At 39.0% G+C, this 15134-nt stretch overlaps 4 protein-coding genes across 5 annotated transcripts in view; 2 read left to right on the top strand and 2 right to left on the bottom strand.

Moving 5' to 3' along the window:
- Positions 1 to 4665, top strand: part of LOC104803625 (isoleucine--tRNA ligase, cytoplasmic) — an 8308-nt gene extending 3643 nt beyond the window's left edge. Inside the window, exons 9-26 of the mRNA XM_010527617.1 lie at positions 1 to 13; positions 103 to 236; positions 456 to 615; positions 706 to 789; positions 952 to 1164; positions 1267 to 1392; positions 1485 to 1622; positions 1721 to 1824; positions 1950 to 2013; positions 2337 to 2425; positions 2510 to 2651; positions 2789 to 2852; positions 2945 to 3012; positions 3329 to 3451; positions 3752 to 3817; positions 3904 to 4015; positions 4156 to 4247; positions 4374 to 4665. Coding sequence (XP_010525919.1) covers positions 1 to 13; positions 103 to 236; positions 456 to 615; positions 706 to 789; positions 952 to 1164; positions 1267 to 1392; positions 1485 to 1622; positions 1721 to 1824; positions 1950 to 2013; positions 2337 to 2425; positions 2510 to 2651; positions 2789 to 2852; positions 2945 to 3012; positions 3329 to 3451; positions 3752 to 3817; positions 3904 to 4015; positions 4156 to 4247; positions 4374 to 4478 — 1897 coding nt within the window. The 3' untranslated portion in view covers positions 4479 to 4665. The remainder of the gene's footprint in view (positions 14 to 102; positions 237 to 455; positions 616 to 705; positions 790 to 951; positions 1165 to 1266; positions 1393 to 1484; positions 1623 to 1720; positions 1825 to 1949; positions 2014 to 2336; positions 2426 to 2509; positions 2652 to 2788; positions 2853 to 2944; positions 3013 to 3328; positions 3452 to 3751; positions 3818 to 3903; positions 4016 to 4155; positions 4248 to 4373) is intronic.
- A 139-nt stretch (positions 4666 to 4804) lies between these two features.
- On the bottom strand, positions 4805 to 7686 carry LOC104803617 (biotin synthase). The gene is made up of 6 exons (XM_010527604.2): positions 7353 to 7686; positions 6796 to 6975; positions 6323 to 6429; positions 5870 to 6075; positions 5541 to 5680; positions 4805 to 5266 (listed from the first exon to the last, which is right to left on the bottom strand). The coding sequence occupies exons 1-6, from the start codon at positions 7557 to 7559 to the stop codon at positions 4976 to 4978; spliced, it is 1131 nt and encodes a 376-aa protein (XP_010525906.1). The 5' UTR covers positions 7560 to 7686; the 3' UTR covers positions 4805 to 4975.
- Positions 7687 to 8632: 946 nt separating this feature from the next.
- On the top strand, positions 8633 to 13654 carry LOC104803609 (CMP-sialic acid transporter 2-like). 2 transcript variants are annotated; one of them, XM_010527593.1, is made up of 13 exons: positions 8633 to 8934; positions 9301 to 9506; positions 9758 to 9874; positions 10335 to 10391; positions 10897 to 10974; positions 11720 to 11824; positions 11987 to 12109; positions 12299 to 12376; positions 12588 to 12657; positions 12808 to 12915; positions 13097 to 13230; positions 13342 to 13424; positions 13549 to 13654. In XM_010527593.1, exons 2-13 carry the CDS (start codon positions 9339 to 9341, stop codon positions 13619 to 13621), a joined length of 1194 nt encoding a protein of 397 aa, XP_010525895.1. In that variant the 5' UTR covers positions 8633 to 8934; positions 9301 to 9338; the 3' UTR covers positions 13622 to 13654. The 2 variants fall into 2 exon arrangements, with proteins under 2 accessions (XP_010525895.1, XP_019057016.1); XM_019201471.1 differs by having other exon boundaries at positions 9294 to 9506.
- Positions 13655 to 13670: 16 nt separating this feature from the next.
- On the bottom strand, positions 13671 to 14472 carry LOC104803602 (PTI1-like tyrosine-protein kinase 3; the record flags this gene model as incomplete). The annotated part of the gene is made up of 3 exons (XM_019204214.1): positions 13671 to 13870; positions 13953 to 14079; positions 14167 to 14472. Coding segments are annotated over 3 exons (633 nt in total), but the record flags the coding sequence as incomplete, so codon positions are not given.
- Between the last annotated feature and the right edge of the window lie 662 nt (positions 14473 to 15134).

Raw genomic sequence — 15134 nt, 5'->3', positions numbered from 1 at the left:
TCGTGTAGATGATGTAAGATGCTTCTGTTTCTCTCTCTCACCAATTCCTGACTAACTGAGTGTTGTTCCAGTATTTTTATACTTGTACTATATTTTTTGCAGGTTTTTGACTGTTGGTTTGAGAGTGGATCGATGCCATATGCATATATCCATTATCCTTTTGAAAACGTGGAGCTATTTGAAAAAAACTTCCCTGGGCATTTTGTTGCTGAAGGGCTTGATCAAACTCGGGGATGGTATGTCGTTCACTACCTTGATAGTTGCCAGAAATGGAAGAGTTTCTAATAACTCCTTGTATCTGACTATATAAAACTATGGCTGTCGGAAATAGAAGAGTTGGGGATAGATATATTATGGGATTCTTAAAGTTCCAAAGGACACATAAGATGTTCTATTAATACTGATATATAACCAGCTGAATAATGTATCAACACTCTGCGGTTTTTCCCCTGCAGGTTTTATACTCTCATGGTGTTGTCCACTGCATTGTTTGGAAAACCAGCCTTTAGAAACCTAATTTGCAATGGTCTTGTGCTTGCTGAGGATGGAAAGAAGATGAGTAAGAAATTGAAGAATTATCCGTCACCTATGGAAGTCATAAATGACTATGGGGCTGTAAGTTGCTGCATAGTGCGCACTTATGTTTCTGAAGAACTTGCCATTGTATAATATGTTTTGTTAATGATCTTATGTGTATCTTGACAGGATGCCTTACGATTATACCTTATAAATTCTCCAGTTGTGCGTGCGGAGACTCTACGCTTCAAAAAAGACGGAGTATTTGGTGTTGTGAGTAATTTGCTTTGAGCTGTTCTTTTGTTGTTCCTGCTACTTTATTATCTTTAAATCTTAAGGGTACAAGATGTTGGTATTTCTATATATCTTTCTTTTTCGGGGGGACATTTATTATGTGACTGAAGGATCGTTGGTCTTTAATTTGTCTACCATCAGGTCAAAGATGTATTCCTTCCTTGGTACAATGCGTATAGGTTCCTTGTTCAGAATGCAAAGAGACTTGAGATCGAGGGTTCTGGGCCTTTTGTTCCTATTGATCTGGCAACTTTACAAAACTCATCCAATGTTCTCGATCAGTGGATCAACTCTGCTACGCAGAGTCTTGTCCATTTTGTCCGACAGGAAATGGATGGATATCGGCTTTACACAGTAAGCTGTCGACATGTCTTTTTGGAAGACTAAGTTGTTTGTCGGTAAATAAGATATTGATTTCTTTCTGTATTTATTTTATCTTTTTTTTTCCCTTTCTAGGTGGTTCCTTACCTCTTGAGGTTCCTCGACAATCTCACAAACATATATGTTAGATTCAACCGCAAGAGGTTAAAAGGCCGTACAGGAGAAGATGATTGTCGCACTGCTCTTTCGACTCTTTACAATGTATGGTTAATAGTTGCATGGAAGTCATGGTTTAACTTGGTCAACATCTCATGGTACCCTATTACGCATAGTAACTTGTTCTAAATTTTCAGGTGCTCCTGACGTCCTGCAAAGTAATGGCCCCTTTTACTCCTTTCTTTACCGAGACTTTATATCAGAATTTGCGGAAAGTTTCTAAAGGTTTAGAGGAAAGCATTCACTACTGCAGTGCCCCTCAAGTGGAGGGAAAGGTAATACTTCCAATCTTATCTCCAGAAATAGTGACGAAATATGAATTTTGTATCTGAATTTTGTTGTAATTTGCACTTTCTGACACATGTTTCTACAGAGAGGCGAGAGAATTGAGCAAAGTGTTGCAAGGATGATGACAATCATTGATCTTGCTCGAAACATTCGTGAACGTCACAACAAGCCATTAAAAACTCCTCTAAAGTGAGTTCTGTACTTTGTTAATATTTTTATATGTCGTTATCTAGATGCAACTACTCGTCATTACCTAAAGCGCTACGCTAGAAGAATGGGTAAAAGTTTATAATTGTATCTGTATGTTGCTACAGGGAGATGGTTGTAGTCCATCCTGATGCAGAGTTCTTGGACGACATAGCTGGAAAATTGAGAGAGGTCTGTGTCGATGTAGAAACACATAATTTTGCTTGTTGAAGCTGTGGGTCTCCTCCACCTTATGTGTGCAAAGAACACTGTTAGAAATTCTGCGAGGGTTTTAGGAAGAAAATGTTTAACCAATTGAAGTATGCAAAACCTGTTTCTAGTGCCTTATGTCGGTGCAAAAATTGAAAGGGAAAGATTATTATGCGGAAGAGAAGGAATGTTCAATTGGCTCCTTGGAATAATTAGGCCATCCTAGGCTTTGTATATCAATTGTTCTTTTTCTTAACAGTGAAAGGAACAATAGCTGGGGGCTAATCCACTCTCTTCCTCTGCAGTATGTCTTGGAGGAGCTTAACGTACGGTCTCTTGTTACCTGCAATGATACGTTGAAGTATGCATCTCTGCGCGCTGAGCCGGATTTCAGGTAAATCAGGTTTCTTGTACTAGTTTGTGCTATATCTTTTCCCAAAGAAATATAGAATGTGAGTTTGTTTCTTCTTTGCTTCAGTGTATTGGGAAAACGACTCGGAAAGTCCATGGGGGTTGTTGCCAAGGAGGTTAAGGCAATGTCACAGCAAGACATCTTAACATTTGAGAAGGCTGGAGAAGTAACTATTGCTGGACACTCTCTGAAGCTAACTGATATCAAGGTCTGTCATGCTTAAGCTCATTAAAATCTATGGTTTTGGTTTTAAATTAGAGTAAATAATATGAATGTGAGGTGTTCCGACTTTTGATGGGATTTGAAGCATAAAATCTGACTGCTTTGCTTCACCTGGTTATTCAGGTTGTCAGGGATTTCAAACGTCCTGACGGTCTGTCTGAAAAGGAGATTGATGCAGCTGGAGATGGTATGAATATTCGATTAATCAGTGATGTTGTATGATTAACTTCTTTGATATAAGCTAACGTACAAGCCTATTCACTTGCTTTCATTCTGCAGGTGATGTTTTGGTGATTTTGGACCTACGCGCAGATGAATCTTTGTTTGAAGCAGGTGTTGCCCGTGAGGTAAATATATCAATATATTGAAGTGTAAACTGAAGTTGAAAACAAAGTAAATTACTTTACATTCTGGATAGTCAATAGTGATAGTTTGAGACATGCAAAGTTTGTATATATTTCTTCAATTTTCTTTCGAGGATAATCCATTAGCTTCTTTTAGCAGTGTGATGACATACAAAGAAATGATTTGTTAAGTTCGCTTTCAAGTCTTAGAAATTTGCTACGGGTTCTCTTTTCTATATCAGAACTACTAAATTCCGGATGGAGCAGCTGTTTTTTCAAGGTGTTGTCGTTCATGAACTTTTGTCTCCATGTGTCATAGATCGTCAATAGAATCCAGAAACTACGGAAGAAGGCAGCTCTGGAACCAACTGACTTTGTGGAAGTGTACTTTGAATCATTGGATGAGGATAAATCACTCTCACAGCAAGTTTTGAACTCCCAGGTAAAACTTTGTTACATTATTATTTGTCTAGGTATATGGACCTACATTTGATGTGATACCCGTATCAAAATGGAAATGCCCTGTTTTTTAAATGGAATGCATTTCAGCTTTGTCCTTAAGTTATCCGCTGTATCAAAATGGAAATGTCATGTTTTTTAAATGGAATGCCTTTCAGCTGGCTGTCCTTAGTTATACGTAACAGTAGGGGCAGGCTGAAGATTGACTCTTTGTGACTCACTGCTTGCTGCTTGCTATTTACTTGCAAGTTGTGTGTGTTATCAATCTTGTTTTGGTGTGCAGGAACAATACATAAGGGATGCAATTGGCTCCACCTTGCTTCCTTCTACTTCAATGCCACCTCATGCAGTAAGCTACTACCCACCGTCTCCTCCGCCATATCTGCTTATATATTGCTCCCAATCTCCCCAACTGTCATTTTTAATTTTGCATAGGTTCTGATTTCGGATGAGAGTTTCCATGGTGTCTCGAAGTTGTCGTTCAAAATTAGTTTGGCGAGACCAGCATTGATGTTCAACGGGGATGCCATTCTCACTCTGTACTCAGGTCAGTTCTCTCTCATCTCATCTCACTTCACTGGATTGTAGACCGTGTGGCTCTGGCAATGACACTGAGCTGAACCCACTTCTCTCTCTCTCTCTCTTTCTCTCTCCATCTTGTTCTAACTAGTGTATTGATGGTTCCAGGAAATGCAAAGTTTGCATCTGGGCTGCAAACATACTTGTTATCGAGGGATCACTCATGTTTGAAATCTGAGTTCCAAGTTGGAGATGGGAAGGTTCGTTCCGTCCTCTATGATTCCCCCTTTTCACGAAAACTAGTTTATCGTCTTTTGGAAAAGCAGAGAGAAACTCCTCAATCGAGGCTGGCTTTTACTGATTCTTCTGGGTTTGATGTCTGCCAGATAACTGTGAGTTGCATTGAGAAGCTGCCTGCTGTGACTGTGGCTATGGGAGAACATGTGTTCCTGACGGTGGGCGAATACTTCTTGAGCAAGAGGAGCGCTTGATCCTTCTCACCCTCTTCTTTTCTCTTCTCCTGATTTATGGAGGAGGAATTACTGAAAGTTATTGGCAGAACAAACATGCCATTACAGTTGGGATGTTCATTTTTATTCAATCTCTTCTTTCATTTGCAAGAAATTTTACTCTGACAGTTTTGTTTATTATTTATAATGTGGTGAATTTGGTGTCCTTTTTTTTTTGTATTGTTTAAATTCCATGTTGATTAATCCTTATATCTATTGTCTAGTTTCTCTTCTACTACTACAATTTACTGCCATATAGAACTGCATGGATTATCCGTTTAGCTAGTACTGCCAGATTCAAAGTTGGCTGAAAATTGCAACAGAAAACCGATTTTATATTTCTCACAAGGGAAGGGTTTGAGAGGATTCCAGTCTCACAACATAAAATTCCTAAAATCGGCAATAAAAGTTCATGAACTTAGTGAGATGAAACAAATGAGCCTTGAGGCCAAAACAATAAAATGGTCCTTTTATCCTCCTCAGTGAGATGCAGAAGCAAGTTGTTCTGATTCGGATTCGTCTTCAGGGAAAGACGGTGGCTTGGGATTGAGGCCAAGGATCTTGAACATAAGCTGGTCGGCATCAAAATCATTGTTGGGAGTAGTAAGAAGCTTTTCACCTGTAAATATAGAGTTGGCTCCTGCAAGGAAACACAGCGCCTGCTCCGACATTGAGAATCTTACTCTTCCTGCTGATAACCTCACCATTGATCTTGGCATTGCTATGCGTGCCGTTGCTATCATCCGTATCATCTCCCATATTTCAACCGGCTGCAAAAAGAATATCAAGTTTTTACGAATCTATCGCTAGAAAATGCAGAAGTGAGAGACATAAGGTGGTATGAGATGGAAGAATGGCTTAATGCAGCTGGTCTTCTAATCATAAAACACATGCTTCGGCTATCCTGACACATGAAATTATCTGGATGTGATGCATTTTCATGAAGTAGAATACGGGCCGTCTTAGAGAAAGGGTTTTCATCTAGACAAGTATAGAGTGAGAATGATATTTTAGAGCATTACGTCCTTTGAGCGAAAGAGATACCTTCTGATCTTGAAGAGGAGTGCCTTCCACCGCGATTAATGCATTGATGGGAACACTCTCTGGATGAGTTGGAAGTGTTGCCAATGTGTGCAACAATCCAACTCTGTCCTCCTCTGCTTCTCCAAGCCCTATAATTCCCCCTGTTTGTTGTAAAAGAAGCGTGTGTAAGTTTGGCTAGGAAGTACATGGATATTTCCTTTTTCAGGGAGAATATAGTTTTAAGACGAAGCCAAAGGCAGATCTTTGCCTTCTATTTGTTAAAAATATCGCTTTAGGGGATGTGAAGAAGATTACACGATACAAATATCTTCTGTCTGTATCCAAATTACCTGAGCAGACATTGATTCCAGCTTCGCGAACATGATTAAGAGTTTCAAGGCGTTCATCATAACTTCTCGTGGTGATAATGTTTGGGTAGTACTCTCTTGAGGTATCAAGATTGTGGTTATAAGCAGTAAGGCCAGCCTTCTTGAGTTCTAAAGCTTGTTGCTTTTCCAGCATACCCAAGGTGCAGCACACCTCCATTCCCATGTCCCTGTTGTACATGGAAAGTTAATAAATTTAACTGAAAGGTGTTAAAAGGCAACTGAAATGTTAGAAATTTAAGACTATATCGAGCATCGATTCTGCATAGTAGTAGGGGCTCAACAAATTTGTTTGGGATGTAGCTAAAGGCGAAACGACTTAATAGAACTAATCTTAGGATTGTGAAAGGCAATCATGCTTGGTACTGGAAAGTAGTAAACTTTTCCAGTTGTTACTGCTGTCAGCTGAAAGTTCACCTGATTTCTTTGACATATTCAAGAATCTGGTTGAAATTGGTCTTCCTTCCTATTGTGTCACGCCAAGCCGCACCCATGCAAAAACGTGTGCTGCCAGCTTCTTTTGCCTAACATAAAAATTAAAAATTGAAATTAACAGCAGATTCTTGAAAGAATCCAATAAATCTCAGATTATATGAAGTTATTAAGTTTTCAACGAGTATGAAGATAAATTAAAAGGTCTATTTCAGTTCTCATCCTGAAACTTAATGTTTCCTAGTTCTAGTGAAGAAAGTAGCCGCACAAGGAAGTATATCTAAACTACTGGAGAAAGCAAGATCTATGTTAGGAAGCGGCCTCTCAGAACAAAATTCGAACCACAAAGTCTCCTTGCCTACTCGAACCTCCCATATATTTACATCACCATAGACTATTAAGCAAGCAAGAATGCTCGTATTCCGCGATTTAGCAAAGAAATCAAAATAACTACTAACTCTCTTTGCTGCTTCAATCACAGCTTCCTTGGACATTAGTCTTTGAGCCTTCACTCCAGTGTTATATCTAGATGACTGAGGACAATATGAACAATCCTCACTGCATCCACCAGTCTTTATGGAGAGGAGTGTACATTGCTGCACCTCCCTGAAGTTATGAGCATGCCTGTGAACTTGAGCCTGGATCCAACAAAGAGCACACTCCGCATCACCATCACGTAAAGGCACGTCTTTTAACATAATTTTGAAACCGACCACCCAAAGCCAAAGAGAAATTGCATCAAGGGGCATGGAGATAACAATACTTGGCGTAAAGAACCGAGGAAAAAAAATTGAAGTCTTGAATTTCTGGGTTTCAAGAGAAATGGTTCCGTAGAGCTGAATAATAAATCTAGACACAGAATACTGAAGCTACATAATGAACGAATGAATTAGAATCTTTTGGTTTCGGTGAAATTCTAGATTAACAACGAATTGAATATCTGACATCGAACAGACAAGGCTAATCAATCCCAAGTCACCTCCAGTTTCTCCGCATAGAGAGAAGAGATACTTACTCCATGGAAGAGGAGGTCAAGAACAGGAGAATCATATACAGCTTTGATCTCATCCCTGGTCCAGTCATTCCTGGGACCTTCACTGATCGTCCTCTCAGCTTCAGCGGCAGCAGCCGAGGAGGAAGAGTAACGGCAGCAGGAAACGTTCTCCACAGCTGAAAGCGAAGGTCTCAGCTGAGATCGAAACACCGATCGAGCGAACATCATTGTCTCCTTCAATCTTCGAGACGGATTGAAAAATTTTCTCGAGAAACAAACAGATCACGCAGAAAATGAGGAGACAGAAAGGGAAGATTTTTGCTCAGCTCCCACTCCAGTCACCCTCTCGTATCCTACTCGCCACCTAACCTAGCAAAAAACCCACCGTTGGGATTTCCGCCTTGTGGGGTCCACCAAGGATTTAGTTTTTTTTATTATTCAAAAAATATCATACTATATGGACCCTTAATGGACCTTATGGGCCGTATCAAGGCCCAACACGTAAATATAGGTTATGAAACGATACCGTTTTCCATGTGGGAAAAGATCAAACTAACTAAATGTTTCTATTTAATGGATTACAAGGTTTTACCAAATTGATTATGGTAATTGTTAAAAAAAAAACTCATAAATTCACCTATATATATATATATATATATGAGGTTATATTCATGTTTATATATTGGACGGCGAGGCAATTATTCTTCTTTTTTAGTGTTTTGGTTGAGGGGTTGTATGTGTATATCTATGCGTGTAAGCATGTGGTTTTGTTCATGCAGATTGTGTGTGCACGACTTGTTGCAAAACATAATATCATGTTCTCCAATTTGGTCGGATTAATATATAAATATCACCCAAAATTAATTGTATTCGTGTTTTTTTTATATATCACTTTGATTTATACAATTATAACATATTGTCCACTTTTTTGTTACATTTGTCACAATTAGGAAAAAAAAATCTACCGATATTTTATGAAATAATTTAGTATATATTTTTTAAAATAAGTGTTAGTAGTCGTTGCAAATGTGCCTAATTCCGGGTGTTACAAAACAATTACATCCGACCGAAACAAAGACTTCGTCCACAGTCTCTCTATCACCCGCATGCCACGTCACCCTACTCAGCCACTCATATTTCGCTTCCCACCGGAATCCTCAAACCTAATTGGTCTGTCGCACTAGTAACTGCACGTGTCAGTGACGGAGAGGGACATTTAAAAAAATATATTTTAATTTATATTTTCGAGCGTCCTTTATTTACAAGTTATAAGAAGAAACGCTATTAGAAAAGAAAAAAGAAACGGTGTTGTGAAATGAAAGCAAAGAGGCCGTGCCAGAATAAGGGCGGACTTCTGTTTAAGGAACAACACCGACGGATTCTCTCTCTGCATATTCCTCGAATCTTTACTGCAGTGAAGCTGGAGGAGATTTCTAGATCCTGTTGGATTTCTGATTTTGGATCTCAGATAAGAGTGATATAGATAGATAATCGAATTCTTCCGGAGGTGGAGGTTCGGATCTGGCCGAGTAGATTACACGTTTTGGGTTAGAGAGTCTTATTGGGGAATGCTTTGTTGAGCTGATCGTTCACGTTGATTAAGGTCAGTTTGATCGATCTGATTCAGGTTTTGAAATTTCGAGTTGGATTGTTGTGCAGAAAACTGGGAGTTTAGGATCCGCGGTTGATGTTTGAGATCTCTTTTCGGCCATTTTCTCTGTGAATTAGTGTGATTTACCGCTTATGAGATCGGATCATGAGTTCTCGTTCGGTAGTCTGGAAGATCGTTACTCTTTTATGCAGTCTCCTGTTTTTATGTAAAATTCTGGAAATTGATTAATTTCTGGCTTTAGTTCTCCCGGGAGTTGAAATTTTGCTCCGAGTTATGAGAACATTTGGTTGGAAAGGATGGATTCGGGTAGCATGATTTCTGACTGCTCTTGGTTGTTGCTGCTGCTGCTGTTTTCAGGTTCAGCTCACTCTAGAATTATCAGTTGGAGAAGGCTGATGAAGAACGGGATGGTAGAGTGCAGTGTTTGTCATTCGAGATTGGTTTCTCCGACTAGCAGAACCGTATCAAGGGCTTACGACAACCACAAGATTAGGGTGTCTTCAAAACACCGCGCTCTTAATGTCTTTCTGGTAGTTGGTGACTGCATCCTAGTTGGTTTACAGGTAAATTCTTTTGATTTGACTTTGTTAAAATCAACTTTGAATTCTTTGCCTTTGGAGTCAGGACTGTGCCGATGCCTCTTGCGAAATAAATTAAGAAAGTTTGTATATTTCTTCAATGACATCTTGACAATGCTGCCTGATGGTTTTTGTTTATCAATTGTTAAAGTTATCCTGTAACTTTTTGTACTCTCCCTTCTTCTAAAGTTCATTATTTATGTCTAAAATTACTTATTTTTATCGGTTTCTTCCAGCCTGTCTTAGTTTACATGTCTAAGGTGGATGGAAAATTCAACTTCAGTCCTGTTAGTGTCAACTTCTTGACGGAAATGGCCAAGGTTCTTTTTGCTGTTGTCATGCTTTTGTTCCAGGTATGTTTCTGGTTTGACTCCATTTCTAAAGAATTATGGATGCTCTTAATGGATGACTCAAGGTAGATAAGGACAAGATCTGAACGAACTGGATTCATAATCTCCACCTTACTAGTTTATGCTCCCGTTGCAGTGTTGTTGTGATCCAAAAGTGCTGTCCGTCTAGGACTAGTTGCTAGACATTTCTTCTGAATTAGAACATGAAAGGTGTTGAATGATGGTCAAAGAGAGGGCTAGGAATCGAAATTTCACTAGTAGCCCTTTGCCCTTATGCGGTTCGATAATTAGGAATTCTGATGTTGGTTTACTGGTAGTGGGAGGCAAAGAGGGTTCACGTTCAGTTTTCTATGTATACACTGTTTTTTGGTCCTTCACTTATTGCTTGTTTTGTCTGTCGCTTGCTTCCCCTTGAAGAACAGTGAGCGTTACTTTGATATTCTACTTTTGTGGTCATTTTTAGGCTAGGCACCAAAAAGTTGGAGAGAAGCCAATCCTATCTCTTTCAACATTTGTCCAGGTACTCCTTTCTCGGTTAATCAAGATTCTGATGTTGTGCTGTAAGAAAGATGCTGCTGTACAATTGCATTTTGGCATTTTTAAGAGTTCCTTATTGTTCAATAGCTAGGCGTATGTTGATATTTCTGGTGCCCTACATAGCTCTTCTGGGTATCACTTTCTTTTCTAGCGTCAATAAGTTCATGCATCACTTATCTTTTTTTAGTGCCTCGAGGTAAGGCTTTTAGGAGAATCAGAATTTTGGATGAGTAATAACAAAACATTGAGCCATATATGGACATCTATGGATCTGCTTGCATGAGGACATGTGCACCTATAAGTACATTTACAAAGCTATGCATTATTTGTTTAGACTTCAATTAGTTGGTGATTACAAAACTTTACAAAGCCATGCATATCCAAGTGCAATAGTTTGCATTGTAGATGCTGCATGGTAATTCTTAATATATCTAATTCATTAATTTCCTATGTTGAGCATTGCTGCTACACAATATGTTTTCTTGCAGGCTGCTAGAAACAATGTTCTTCTTGCTGTTCCAGCTTTTCTGTATGCTATTAACAACTATCTGAAGTTCATCATGCAGGTACAAACCCTTTTTATTTTTCATCCCACATGTTAAATTGCCTTGTTAAGCTATTTTTAATGCTCTGACTGTAGACATAAATTGGAAAATACTTTAGTTTTTGTATTGTCGCCACCAAAGGTTTTGGTTCTTGCCTCTTGGGGAAGAACATGTCTTGTATTGTTTTTGACATTAGGGTCATGGGCAGTGCTTTTCCCCCAGCTTGAAAACACATGCAGAGTTGATTGATGTGTCTTCTGCTTGGCTTACTATCAGCATTATCGGATATGTGGAACCTTGGCTGTTTGCAAAAGAAATTTGGTGATCAAGGATTTGGAGTGTAAATTCTATAACATAGATCATGTTGACAAAAATCTCTAGCTCTGATAGCATCCTGGAAACCAAAGTTTTATCATTTCAACTTCTGTTAGTCCTGTATTTTTAATCTCTCATCTACGCATCTCAGTTTCTACATATGTGCATTATTTCCCTCCGTGTTTTCCCTTTTTCTTTTTTTGCCATCTATACCTTTTGGCATTTTGTTATTGCTGCCTTTGGGTGAATTTGAGTCTCCCGCGGGATTGACTTCTGGATAAATTCATATACAATGGTAATTTGATTGTGGACCACGTGATGTAAATCATTAGTGATTAAACACTTATACCTATCTTCCTTTGAATACTGCTGTGGTGCATTTATCTACATCTGCTAGCACCCACTTGTTTGTTTTTTCTTTTATACGCTAAAAAAAGCTTCTGTTTGCCAGCTCTATTTCAACCCTGCTACTGTGAAGATGCTCAGCAATCTAAAGGTTCTGGTTATTGCAGTTCTGTTGAAGATGATAATGAAAAGGCGCTTTTCCATCATACAGGTTAGGTTGCTTTGTATTATTCTTACTGCTTACATTAACACGATTCTTTTCCTTTATAATTCAGCATGATTGTGGAAGTCTGTTTTTATCCTTGTCACGGAAGTTTTGATCTGCCATTTATTTCTGTTTCTGAATCCATGCTTCTCTTTATGTTTTTCGTAGTGGGAAGCACTCGCTCTATTGCTGATAGGGATTAGCGTAAATCAGCTGCGTTCTCTGCCTGAAGGTTCTGCTGCTTTAGGTCTTCCTGTCACTACGGGTGCATACATATATACCCTGATCTTCGTAAGTTATTCTTTTGGATGCTTATATTCGTTCTTCTTGTACATATAGCTTAGAGTTGTTTCGATACTTATTTCATGTCTCTAAGAACTATTCTTGTATGTCGAGGGTCTTTTGTTTTCCTCCCATTAACACATTAAGGAAAACAGTTGTTATGCATGTCAGAGACTTATGCAGCAAATCATTATGCAGGTAACTATTCCATCTTTGGCATCTGTCTACAATGAGTACGCTCTGAAGAGCCAGTACGAGACAAGCATTTATCTTCAGGTTAGATGATTGTGATGCATATTATTGTCCATAATGCAGTGAGGAAATGATATGCTTGTAGTTCTATGTACTCGAACTGTGGGTCCTCGGCTGAGGTAGACCCTTTTGTTTTTTTAGTGTTGATGTCAAATTTTAGGACCATGTTGTTCTAGTTTTTTGTTTTCTCCTTTGTATTTTATGCTCTAAAATGAGGACGTTTTCCCTGGTGCAGAACTTATTTCTCTATGGTTATGGAGCAATATTCAACTTTCTTGCGATACTAGGAATAGCTATCTTTAAAGGTATGGAAAAATTTGTAGTTGTGTTGTAGACAAATGAGCACTTGAAACAAATTCAGTATCATAATAGTTTCTGACAGCTTGTGAGTGATGGTGTTTCTTATAATTATCATAATGCATTGCTGAGTAAAATTTCTGTCTCAAAATTTACAGGTCCTAGCAGTTTTGACATCTTGCAAGGACATTCTAAGGCTACCATGCTTCTCATATTTAACAATGCAGCACAGGGAATTTTGTCTTCCTTTTTCTTCAAATATGCTGGTAATATCACACTCAGTTTGGTTAGATTATTTATTTAAAAACAGATTGGTTTCAGGATGAATCTGGATAACGGTGGTTCAACGCATTCGGAAGCTTGAATATGCCTTTGCTGCATGTATTCAGTGGATTCCACTGTATAAAAATTCTCTGTGGATGCTGAATTTGTATTTGGGGATTTCAGATACAATCTTGAAGAAGTATTCATCCACCGTTGCCACAATATTTACTGGAATAGCATCTGCAGCTCTCTTCGGACACATTCTAACCATGAACTTCCTTCTGGGGATTTCTATTGTTTTCATTTCAATGCACCAGGTAGTAATAATAAGGATTATGGACAGTCCTCTGGCCGGATCAATTTTTAGGTTTACTTCATTCATGTTGGAATTTCGTCCTAACGTTTTTTTCGCCTTGTTTTTTATTCAGTTCTTTTCGCCTCTATCAAAAGTCAGAGATGAGCAGCAGAACGGGAAACTCGAATTGGTCAATGCCCCGGATGATCATCATAGGTCTGTTCATATGAATCATTCTGATAATTTTCTTTTTTGGATAATTTTAACAAGATTGAAAAAGAAAATGTCACAACAGATGAATTTAACATATTTCCACCGTTTTTTAACTTCATCACTGCAGGGCAAAGGACTCATTCCTTAACATGGCAGCGGGAGCAAACGAAGAGGTGAAGAACACACATCCATCCCCTTAGCCTACTTTTTCTACTCTGACGCCTTTACTGAAATTCTCGTCGCCTTTTGTTATTTTTCCATGGCCACAATCTTGGCCTTGAAGCCTTGAAAGAGAAGCACATTACTAGAACGAATGTCCCTGTGGATTATCGGAGGTTGGAATTTCTCGTGTAAGTAGTCTAGGCCCCTCGCTGCATCGACCGCTATTCTCACTCGTTGCATCCAGTCGAGGGTCGGACCTGGCTGCGCCCCTTGTACTCCCTTTCTTCCTGTTTCGACACGAAATTTATCCGTTTATCCACCATTCAATGTTGAATCACACGTTAAAAAAAGAAAGATCGCTCTTCCTACCGTGCAAAATGTCGTGCAAGGATCCCATAATGGCAAACTCGTATGCAAGGATTCGGATATTCCCTTCAATGCAGTAGCCGAGGAGCCGAACGAAATTTTCATGCTTCAGCTTCGAAACCCTAGAGACCTGTTGAAAGCAATGGAAGAAGATATACAATTCGCTCGAACAATAACATCGGAATGTGCATATTTCATCGGATTCCATACAACAAACCTGTGTCAAAAACTCGACATCTGATTCAGGTTTGGCTGAATTATCAAGCTTCTTCACTGCCACTGCCACAGCCTCTGCTTCATCATCATCATTCAAGTTTGCATAGTATACTCTTCCATATGATCCTTCTCCGATCAATGCCTTTGAACCGAAATTGTCCGTCTTTTCTTTTAACTTGTCCAATGACAAAGCTGGCACATCGATCGGGGGAGGCTCCCTCGGGACAGCAGGAGGCTTCACAGCAGCCGGCGGTTTTCTTCCATATCCTTCATATGCCAAAAAAAAACATGACAAGAAGACGGGTATGGAACTAACTCATTCAAAAGGTTTCAGCGTGGAGGAACTAACCTGTACTCTATACAACAAGTTTCCCTACGAGTATGTTCTCTCTTTCTCTTCCACTGTGGTTAAAATACTACGATAACTCCGTCTAGAGAGATCGTAGGCTGTCATGTATAATCCCCCCGAGAAAGATCAGATTTTTGTTTTATCCGCCCGGCTTTATTCGATCACCGGAAAGAACCTAGGTAGAAATGAACAGAGCATGCATCATGTGTATAAGGTATATTCATCTCCAATTGGTACTTGTTGCTGCAGGATTTTGATTCGACGAAATTCTTTTGGCCTGGATTGTCCGAGAAATCCGAGATTTCGATAGGATATTTCCGGGATACGATGAATAAACCTCGTGGGACGACTCGTTTTCCGCTCCCTCAGGTCGTTGATAGTTAGTTATATACTAAAGCAAAAGAAGCTCTTCTCTTCCCTCTCTTTTTTTTTTATGTAATCTTGAATGCAAAACACCATATTGTCATCAGCTTGCTTTTTTTTTTGTACACACTTGGGAAAAATCTTATTAAGTGATAGAAATTTTATTCCTGTTTGATTTTCTTAGGGTCGGGCCAATTTGGTTTTTGTAATTTGTGGTCAATTTAGTTAATAACTGAATAATCAAAACTCGAACTAAT

This window comes from Tarenaya hassleriana, unplaced genomic scaffold (genome assembly GCF_000463585.1).
Source record: "Tarenaya hassleriana unplaced genomic scaffold, ASM46358v1 Cleome10, whole genome shotgun sequence".
NCBI classification, from domain to species: Eukaryota; Viridiplantae; Streptophyta; class Magnoliopsida; order Brassicales; family Cleomaceae; genus Tarenaya; species Tarenaya hassleriana.
The sequence above is the reverse complement of the archived record's forward strand: the minus strand, read 5'-3'. Positions and strand labels throughout refer to the sequence as shown.

Excerpts from the sequence above, each read along its gene's own strand:
- LOC104803617 (XM_010527604.2), bottom strand. The coding sequence starts at position 7,559 with ATGATGTTCGCTCGATCGGTGTTTCGATCTCAGCTGAGACCTTCGCTT. Across the intron at positions 6,076-6,322 it reads GAATATGTCAAAGAAATCAG|GGACATGGGAATGGAGGTGT; the intron begins GTGAACTTTCAG and ends CATGTACAACAG. Across the intron at positions 5,681-5,869 it reads TGGAATCAATGTCTGCTCAG|GGGGAATTATAGGGCTTGGA; the intron begins GTAATTTGGATA and ends TACAACAAACAG.
- LOC104803609 (XM_010527593.1), top strand. The coding sequence starts at position 9,339 with ATGAAGAACGGGATGGTAGAGTGCAGTGTTTGTCATTCGAGATTGGTT. Across the intron at positions 10,975-11,719 it reads ATCTGAAGTTCATCATGCAG|CTCTATTTCAACCCTGCTAC; the intron begins GTACAAACCCTT and ends TCTGTTTGCCAG. Across the intron at positions 11,825-11,986 it reads GGCGCTTTTCCATCATACAG|TGGGAAGCACTCGCTCTATT; the intron begins GTTAGGTTGCTT and ends TGTTTTTCGTAG.